Source organism: Nothoprocta perdicaria, unplaced genomic scaffold (assembly GCF_003342845.1).
Source record: "Nothoprocta perdicaria isolate Ctin4 unplaced genomic scaffold, notPer1 scaffold_185, whole genome shotgun sequence".
NCBI classification, from domain to species: Eukaryota; Metazoa; Chordata; class Aves; order Tinamiformes; family Tinamidae; genus Nothoprocta; species Nothoprocta perdicaria.
Genome location: NW_020455038.1, coordinates 1,185,014 through 1,195,034, shown reverse-complemented (window position 1 = coordinate 1,195,034; position 10,021 = coordinate 1,185,014). Strand labels below are relative to the sequence as shown.

At 52.5% G+C, this 10,021-nt stretch overlaps 1 protein-coding gene across 1 annotated transcript; it reads right to left on the bottom strand.

Annotated features, from left to right (window-relative positions):
* Nucleotides 1-1,069: 1,069 nt before the first annotated feature.
* KCTD10 (potassium channel tetramerization domain containing 10) lies at nucleotides 1,070-9,627 on the bottom strand. The gene is made up of 6 exons (XM_026036747.1): nucleotides 9,420-9,627; nucleotides 5,020-5,189; nucleotides 4,778-4,864; nucleotides 4,037-4,089; nucleotides 3,168-3,363; nucleotides 1,070-2,629 (listed from the first exon to the last, which is right to left on the bottom strand). Exons 1-6 carry the CDS (start codon nucleotides 9,625-9,627, stop codon nucleotides 2,411-2,413), a joined length of 933 nt encoding a protein of 310 aa, XP_025892532.1. The 3' UTR covers nucleotides 1,070-2,410.
* Nucleotides 9,628-10,021: the final 394 nt, after the last annotated feature.

The window sequence follows — 10,021 nt, the reverse complement described above, 5'->3', positions numbered from 1 at the left end:
CGGCTACAACACCGGGACGGCTACACGAGGAGTGTGTTAAGGCTGAGCTTGTGTCCATAAATCCAATACAGAATTCCCTGTCTACTCAACCTGTGCCTCCAAGCCCTGGGAGTGGGTTACTGGAAAACAAAACAAAAGGAACAAAACCTCTACAGCCACCTCTACAAAGATTACAAGTAAGAGTGCCCCTCTGTCTTGTAAGAACTGACTTGGTAAAACCGGGATGGGGAAATGCTGAAGCCAGGTAAGGACCTATTTACAAAGCAGTTACTCAGGTAGGGCTGATGCGCAGGTGCTCCCTGCTGCTGTCAACACTTCCAGGGCGAGAGCCAAACCTGCTGCTACTGTGGAGAGCCGGCGGGGTTGAGGTGCTGCCGGGGCTGGGAGGGCAGCCCAGGGCAGGAGCAGCAGCAGCAGGAGGGCTCTGCTCTTTGTGAGGGGCTCCTTCCCCACTCCCTAGCAGCACAGGAGGCACCGGAGGGGCTTGGAGCAGTGCAGCCTCCGTGCCGCCCCAAGGACAGGCGGCCAGCCCCTCAGCAGCTCTCTGAGCCCCTCGCTCCCGTGAGCGTCCCGGCACACGGAGCTGATGCGCGGGCACCACAAGCGGCCACGCTGTGACTGTCCCCGCTACCCCACTGCATTGCACCAGCTGTGACCACCCCCCAGGAGCAGAGCCGAGCGGCAGCGCAGCCCACACCGCTTCCCTCGGGCTCTCGGGTGACAACCACGAGCTCATGAAGAAGGCGCAGGCGTGAGCACCGCTGCCACCGGCTGCCTGGCACCAGGAGCCTCTTTGGTTACTAGAAGGAAGTATTCTTATTCTAGTTTTATGCAATACTCTAACATTGCAACACTGAGCAAACAAAAGGCTGAATACTTCAATTTAGCGGCTAAAGGCAGGCTGCACGCACGGTTTTGGATGTAACCACTACTAGAAATACAAGTACTGGAGTAGCGTAGCTGGTGATGCTGACAACACCTTTGGTATATCGAGTGCTGACATGTCCTAATCTGCTCGGAGCCAGGACTGGGAATCCTTGCAGCAGCAACTTTGCTAGAAGCAACTACCTCCTCCAGTGAGTAACAGGACCATGGAGTCGCACCCCAATAGGAGATGGCTGCTTGTTAAAGTCAGGCTTACATATTCCAGATCAAGAGTCAAAAATCTCTAGGCTGGCCCAAAGAACTGTGGTGTCACCTAGCCTGAAGTTTTAGACTTCCTACCGCAGCTGTGCTTTCCCTGCCAAGGCCTGTTCTATCCACCCTTAGTGGCTCTTCTCATTATCCCTCAGCATCAGTCCCACTGAATAATACATGATCTTCCACTCTAAGTGCTACTTGACTCCATAGTAGGCAACCAGAGACTAGGAGGTAGATAAAATATTAATTCATAACAGAAAGTACTCTTAAAAAACCAGAATACATCGTTCTTCTCCATGCAACATTTTAGCTCTGCCCTTTCACATGCAGATGCTGGGAATACGCTGGGGATGGAGCCACACCAGGAGCCTGTGTGCCCTGCGTGCCGCTGGCAGCTCCCCGTGCCCGCAGCAGCCAGGGCAGGACGCTGCTCCTGCACCGGTTACGCAGCCTGAGCTGCACCCTCCGTTTGCAGCCTGTTGTGGGGTCCTACCTGGGGCAAGCAGAGCAAAGGAAGCACCGCTCAAAGAGCCACAATCCAATGGAAAAGAAACGCCCCAGCTGAGACGCGGGGCCAAGCAAAGTCTTAAGCGCTGACTAGCTGCTGGTAACACCACCTTAAGGAAAAGCAATGACTGCAGCTTGTTCCTAACCCTCCTGCTGCAGGAATTCTAACATCTTACACCCTTGAACCGCACCAATAAAGCGGGGATGGGGAGAGAAGCGGGGTCTCTACCGTTCAGTGCTGGCAGGTTCATTGGGTCTGGGGGCAGAGCTGCCACCGCTCGTCCTGCTGTCCGCGCCGCAGGAGCTGGGCAGCACGTGCCCCGTGTCCTTGCCCCGTGTCCTTGCCCCGTGTCCTCCCTCCTCAGGCTGCAGCAGCCTGGGCTTCCTTAGGGAGCAGCGTTTCGCCCAAGGCCCAGGGGAGGCCGGGCCAGCGAGGGCCTGGCTGACATTTGTATTTTGCTTTTTTGTTGTTGTTTTAAAGTGCAGGATAATTACTAAAGCCGAAGGAAGCCAGCCCTCTTCCTCCCTAGCCACACAATAGCAGAGATGAGAGTGCTAAAAATTCCGGGCCCTTCTCCAGATGCTCAACAGGGCCTTACAATCCCCTCTCATAAGCCCAATAACCTTTTCCTTTTTTATTCTGGTTCTAGAACTACTTCACTTAAATACTCCAAATAATCTAGTTTGTTACAAAACATAATTTACAGACTTCACCGAACAGAAGTTAAGCTGCCTGGTCGTGTACTGGGGCTGAGGGCCGCGCTCACTGGTGCAGATGCGCCCGGTCGTCGGGGCGCTTGATGTGGATGCGCCGCACGCGCTCGATGCGCTCGCGCTCCTCGTCCTCCTCCAGGTGGTGGGAGCGCCCGGCCGCTCCTCCCGTCGCTTCCAGGAGGGCGTTGTCGGGTCCTCGCCCGTCCTGCGACTCGTAGAGCAGAATGTTCAGGGTCTCCTCGTAGATTCGGGCTTCGGGGAACTCCACCTGGCCCCCCCAGAGATACAAGGTCACTGCGGCCCCCGCCAAGCTCCGCGCGCAGCAGGACACGGCCCTTTCTGCACCCAGGACCTGTATTTTTATATTTTCCCAGTCGCACTCCAGCTGTAGAAACCCTCCCAGCACAAAGACTCCTGCTCTTTCAACTGCTTCCAACCCAGGCCCAACAACCAAACAGTGGCCCCGCAAGCTGCGTGTCTGCAGGATTCGGAGCGCGCTCTCCTTGGGAAGATGGCGAAGGTGCAGGGAGGGAATTTTACACAGGAATGTACAACAGACCTGTCCAAGTGCACAAGCTGGTCTAAAGCCCGGAGCTGGAAAGAACTTGCGTTACAGAATATACAGTGCTCTGTGTTAAGCGCCCCAGCCCCACAGCCCCTGTCCTAATGACCGCCCAGGACGAGCTGCTCCTGCTCTGAATGGCACCCACTACCACAGACCAGCTGCACAACAGCAGCGCTGATGCCCGAGCAGAGGCCACGGGGGCAGCTGCACCCGCTGGGCAGCGCTCAGGGCTCCCTTGTACCTTTGTCTGCTTCTTCTCAGTCGCATAAACAATGGAAGTGCAACAGACTTCGGCAATCTTCCGCCCCTGCCCGTAGAACGACCAGCAGCAGATCTCGTCTCCGATGACGTCCTTTATAAAGAGCACCCTCCCGTTAAACCTCAAGGACAGCTTATCGAACAGCTCGATGTTCTTCAGCATGTTGTCGTCAGAGTTGCTGCAAGAGATCCAGAAGAGCAGCGGTCACACAAGGGTAATGAAGGGAGCACAGGGGAGAAGGGAAGCAGCGGGCAGTTGGAGGTCCACGTGCCCAGTTTCCTTTCACTTACTGCATCTCTGCCAAGGCAGAGCTTACATTCGATGTCCAGGGCTGCAGTGGCAACTGATTTGACTAGTAGGAGCAGGATACCCTGCTGCTGAAGAAGCAGTAACGTGACTGCTGAATAATACTGTCCAAGGGCGTTTGTTCAAAAACCAATCACCCAAATTAATCCATTTCTTCAGCTCAAGCTTAGCATCAGCTGGAGGGTGAGAGTGCCAGGCTGTGCAGCTTTTATACAACACAGAAAAAGGGAGGACGAGGCGCCGGACTCAGTGCTGTTTACCACGTACTGACAGCGCTGCAGGGTGACGGCTCCAGTACCGCACTCGCTCAGCAGCCCCTGGAGCTGCACCTCAGCAGCAGGGAGCCCTTCTCCCACAAACAGCACAAACGGGGTCTTCTACTGATGACACTAGGCTCCTTTCTGACTCAAATTTGAAATTAATTAGGGAACACAGTAAGTGCATGCCAGCACCAATCTGCCTTGGGTTCTGACTGATGAAAATGCAAGGCTTATCATGGACTTCTGGTTAGGAACATCTTTGAAAAGTACAACTGAAGCTCTTACCTGGTATAGGAATATTTGTTGTTGCTTCTGTTATATAGCAACTTCACTGCTGGCTGTAAAAAACACAACAGATCAGTTAGAGGAGGAGCAGTGAGAGCTGGGATCTCAGCCTGGCCCCACGACCATACAGTAGCAGGGCTGCAATATGAAATGCCACCATCAGGCCTAGACCCAGAAGGACTTTGTTGTTGTTTTTGTTGCTACAAAACTCTCATGTGCCTCTCAACAGGGCTGCGATCCTTCTAATCCCTCCTGTGACTAGATCATAATTCATTCTTATCCTCCCTGTCTTTTTGCCCAGGCTAATCACTACTACCAGCCTCCACCCACTGCAACTAGAAGCCTTCCAGGAACAGGAGTCATTAATTCACTTTATCTAAGGAAAGTATTTGTCATTGCTAATGAGAGTGGACAAATAACTGAAAGATCTGATGGCCCTGATGATCTGCTCGATCAGCCTGCTACCTACGCCTTCTGTTTGACTATGTAAAGTGAAGAAAGACATAGACAGGCCCAGCCTGAGCAGCATCTGATTCTTAATTTAGCAAAAATGTTTAGTCTGCTGTAGGTTTTCAATATACTGCACCTACAGTAACTAAAGCAGAGGTATTTTAGGATAAGCCCATTGCTGAAAACTAAAGAGATCACCTTCTAAAGACTATTTGGTCATGACTTCATGCACCTTTCAGGGCGACAGGCCAACACTGACCCAAGACCCAGCACAGCCTGGCTCTTTCTTACCTTATTAGAAGTGGCTATAAGTTTTTGCTCCTCCTTGGAAGAAGTGATCACGGGTACCTTGCAAAAGGGCTCATATGCATCTTTGTTCTGCTGAAACAAGAATTAAACAGCAGCTGAGTAGAGAGACCTGAGGGCAGCATCCGTGTGAACTGGCAAGGTCTGTGTGCAGAGAGGCACGTCCAGCGCCCATGGTCTCCGCGCGGCGGGAAGGCCCCGGGCGCCCCGCGAGCTCCGCCACCTACCTGCAGGGCAGCCTGGCACTCGTCCACCAGCCCCTGCACCAGGTAGTACTTGGCTTCCGCCAACAGCTCCTCGATCTCCCTGCGGCTCTCGGGCAGCGGCACGGCCCCGTCGCGCAGGTAGTTCAGGATCGTCCCAAAATGCTTCCCGCAGCGGTCGATCAGGATCCAGCCTAGGGAAAGGTTTAAAAAACCCGGAGTAGAGCAGAAGCAGAGGTAGGAAACAGAGCGGGGGTCTTTGCTGGGCTGCAGGGCCGCAGCGAGCGGAGCCTGGGGGTGCGAGGCGCCTGGCGCGGCCGCAGCGGGCACGGTCCGGCCTCGACGACCTCCTCCGATTCCCGGCCCCAGCCGGCGCAAGGGAACCGGCCCGGCCGTTTTCCAGGAGCACAGGCAGCAGGAAGGGAGGAAGCTTCTTTGGTTTTTTTCAATTACTAATTAATCAAAAGGGAGAAATAAGCACTTCCCCACTCAGAGCAGTCCCGAACCCCTGCCGCACTGTCCTCGGGCCCTACCCCGTTACCTACACGTGGCACAAAAAGGCTGGAAAGACAACACAGGCTTCAGCAGCGTCGCTGCAAATCCCGTCTCCGCCTCCACATTCCCAAGGAATATGGCAGTACTGGTAGAACAACTGGTAATCAGCCTAAAACTACCCAAAGAAACGATGCAACAGCAAGTGTAGAGCAGGAGGGACACCGGGCCCCTGCCCTGGAGCCCAGCGCACTGCTCTTTACTGGGAAGAGTGGGGGGAAGCAGAGCTCCAGCTGCGACCCGGGCTCTGTCCTGCTCCCCTTGCTGCCACTTTGCTGCCGGCCTCTTCCTTGGCCCTGGAAACGGTTACGCAACGTCCAGGCTCGAGTTTCCATAAACGAGGAGAAGGCCAAACTCACGGGCTGCAAGTCAGGAATGCAGCGAGGAAACGCTTGCGGGGACGCGGTCATATTTTGAACAAATAAGGAAAGTAGGTTAGAGCAGACCCTGTGTGTTCTGCATGAATGGAATTACTAATAAATCTGAATATTTGGTTACATCTGGAAAGTGAACACAGCCCTTTCATGCTGCTCTGCTGAAAAGTGAGACGTGCTCCAGCAGTTTACTGGAGATTTTCCATCTCCCTCGCTTGCAGTTGGGTACCCGCTTCTGGAGACAGGAGGTCAAGGCCAGAGCTCCCCGTGCAACGGGCCGAGGGAGCACGAGACGGGGCACAAACCCAGGGCCACGCACGCAGACAGGGACAACGCTTCCTCGGGCGCCCCGGGTGTGCGGGGAAGCAAAGGGCTGGCCCAGAGAGCAGTTACAGCCACCAAACTTCTCTGTTTTCATCTCTGCTGTGATTCCCTCTGCAGGCTGTGAAAATCTGCAGCAACTTCATGTGTAGGGATGGTGAAACCCAGCCGTCTTGCAGGTGGCAGGGAAGGGAGGAGAAAATACAGCAGAGAAGGAGAATACAGGAGAAAAAAGCAGCAAAAAATACAGCAGCACTGCAAAATACAAGTGGCTGCTAAAGCAGCTTTCAAGCAATCTTCTGTTTTACCCAATCAGCCTAAACACAGAGCAGAGAGGGGATGACTCACAGGCCAGCGCCCCTGCTGCCGCTTGGTGAGGGCTCTGCAGAGCCCCAGAGCTGCCTCTCACCTACAGGCCCTTAAAGCCTTTCCTTTTAAATTGTGGTACTATCACCACAATACATAGCCACCGTAACCATAACCACAACACAAAGCAATAAATGCAATCCGTTTTTTGAGGTAGGAATACATAATCCATGAACTATATGCACACACATTACATTTTGGGGAAATTAATCTTATGTTTGGCAAGAAGTCCCAGGGACAGCGCGGAAAAAAAAAACGAAGCTAAAACAGAGCACGTTTTCCGACTGAGCCTGATGCAGGAGAATCCTGGCACTGGGACTGCCCGACCCTCCAGGCTTGCTAGCACACACTGCCCCAGAGCAGTGGAGAGAAAGGGGAAAAAAAAAGGACTGAGAAAACCACTTTGCAGGAAGGAAATTCTGGAAATAGGCCTGAATGGACCTGGAAAATTTCACCCTTCTCTCTTCCTTTGCAGCTTTCCAAAGGCGCAGGTTTGCCACAATCCACAGACAGTCTATAAGCTGATAACAATCACCTGCTCTCTAGCAGCAGGGAACTGCAGCTCTGTCTCCTGCAGCCCCAGCAGCAGCAGCACGTTGTAACTGGGAGACGTTGAGGAAGAGCCTGGGAGACGGCGCCGGGGTCAGAGCAATGGATCAGGACAAACAGGGGGACACATTCCACAGACCCTTTAGGAACGTGGCTCTCGGCAGCTTCTCTGCAAGTTTGGCTGCTCTTCCTGAGCAACGTTTTGTTTTGACCAAGATTTTGGGTGGAACCAGCTAACGGCGTTTTGAAGAATTTCAGATAAAAAGGGTTTCCTTTAACAGCTCCGATGCTATTGTCCTGGTTTCCAACAACATGCCAGGGAGCGGGAGATAAAACAAGAACTACTGCGCTGGGAGTGTCTCACTTGCACCGTGCAGGAAGCGCACAATTCCCATTAAAACACAAACTGCCCAACTGGGAACAATCCCACGCGGACACACTGGGATTCGCAGCAAAATAAGCCTGGGATCTTGCACCCCAAGCGTGGCATTTTGGAGGATTAAATCCCAGTGAGCAGTATTAGCATATTAGCAGTAACAGGGTCAGCTGCTCCCCAGGCAGAAGTGCCTGGACTTAAGCAAAGCAGTAAATCCTGTGTCCCAGGAGCACCGTGGAAGAACATTCCCACAGCGCGAGCCTTGGGAGCCCCAGGAAGAGCTGGGACCCTGCAGGGACAGCTCCTAACCTGCAGCTTCCAATTGAAGGAAGGAACTGAAGGACTCGGGGAGGGCTGAATTACCCACTTTTGAAAAATACGGAGCAGTTTCAGGGAGAAGCAGAGTCTCCCTGGAGTTTGGCACCAAGGGGAGAGGTCCCTCAACGTCCTGGTCTACAGACTTGCCCTTGCCCACCTCGCCATTCTTCCCAGGGCAGAAATGGATTCCCATTGGATAGTGCTTTTATTTTTGCATTTGACCCACAAACTGGCTTTTTCACATAACCTTTAGCCTCCATGGCTGACCTTGTGGAGGAAACTCTGGGATCAGAGTCCAAAACTCACAGCTCTAAAGTTAATCCTATGCAGTGGCTGAAAGCTTGTAAAAGCCACAGGATAACAAAATGGGAAAATGCAACTTTTTTCTTCCTCTCCAACTAAAACATAAGCAGGTCTAGCTAAAACAGGAGTGTTCTGATACCAAACCAGGCTGTGCTTTTTTACAACTTTTTCTCGAAGCTCATTTCCTCCAATCTCAAGAAAACTCATCACAGCAGCTTATTAAATCCATCATTTCTTCTGCTCGATATATGCTAAAGCTTTCAAAACGAGGCCCAACAGATCAACCAAGTGACACATTCTCTACACTTTTAGCAAATTCAAACACCACTTTCAAATTAATTGCTAGAATGCAGTTTTGAACCTTTAAGATGAGCGGCACAGTAACTATTGTTAAAGAGTAATTGTTAAATGTATCCAAGTTCACAAATTAAGAGTTATGGGCAAAACGCCAGCATGTAAATAGAAACTTGTGCTTGAATTCAGGTCCGTGACACTCCCATCATTTGAGAACACTGATATAAAATTACTCTCAGAGTTGTAAAGAGCCATCATAAAAAGGCTTTCCTGCAGCTGAGTGGTATAGCTAATGTTTAAGGGAATTGCAACAGAAGAAAATGTCAACATATTTCGCAATGATGCCAAGGATCTGAGCGGAGCTCCTTGGGTGATGGCAACTTGATACAGGGCAAGTTCTTTCTTTCCATGGAACCTTTAGGTGGGGACATTCACGTGCTGTCAGTAGTATCTGCAGTGAATTGGCCAAATTTTCACAACTGTCTTTATTTTAGGGAATCCAAAGTGACCACTCTCACAAGAAAACAAATTTACATTTTAAAGATTAGCTTTTAGCTCAAGAGCCCTACAGCCTTCAAAGTAAATTCTCTCTTTAAATGTCTGATCAGCAAACGAGCCAAGGGAACCACCCTCTCAGCTTCAAAATACACAAGTGAGTTCTGGCTGGTCACTAACCATTATCCTAACCATTTTATGTACGCTTAAGAAGTTAGGATTAGAATTTAAAAAAGAGAGAAAAAGATGGAGCAAAAGGATGCCCTGTCTGGCCTGACAGGGCCCTGTGGAATTCACGTCACCCTCTTGTTGGACAACTAGTCATTCATATCTTTGGTTCCCCACGGTTTCTGTACAAGGCAGCAGCTGAGGCACTGAGAAGACGCAGCAGTACTGGAGCAGTGAGGGGCCGTTCTGCGCTCCGTTTGTTCCCGGAATCGGGAATCGCTCCCCAGGCCGCGCCGGGAGCGCCCTACCTTCGCTGTCGGTGAGGACCTCCATGCGCCCGCTGAACATGGCCTTGAGCATGGTGTCCTGCTTGGTGAGGGTCTGCATGGTGGTGTAGTAGAGCGCGCCGCCGATGTTGAGCTTCACGTACTTGGAGCTGGGGCTGGCGCCCTTGAACGACGTGGTGCGGGTGGCCGCCGCCGGCACCGCCGAGCTCACCACGCTTTCTCCCGACATCTCTTCCTGCGCACGCGGAACCGCTCGTTACCTGGCACCCTAGATGACACCTTGTGCAACCCCCACACCACCCTGCACGCCGGCGGCAGCGCCGGGATGCTCCCCAGCTCCCGGAGGCTCCTAAATTTGCGGGCGGGAGAGCCAGCGAGGAGAGCAGGGATCGAGACCGAATGCGACACAAACAAACCTGAAGCATTTACCCTGACCTGGCGGTGGGAAGTGGTGGGAAAGAAACGCTGAAATCCAGGTTTATTAAGTGAGCTTTTATCCACTCTCGGGAACTCTTAGACACTTTTGAATGGCTACGGCCATAAATCCCATTTAAGAGCCTTGCTGGGGTTCGGCGCTGTGGGATGGGGGGGGGCTGTGGCCGCAAGGTGGGGGCGGCCGCTAT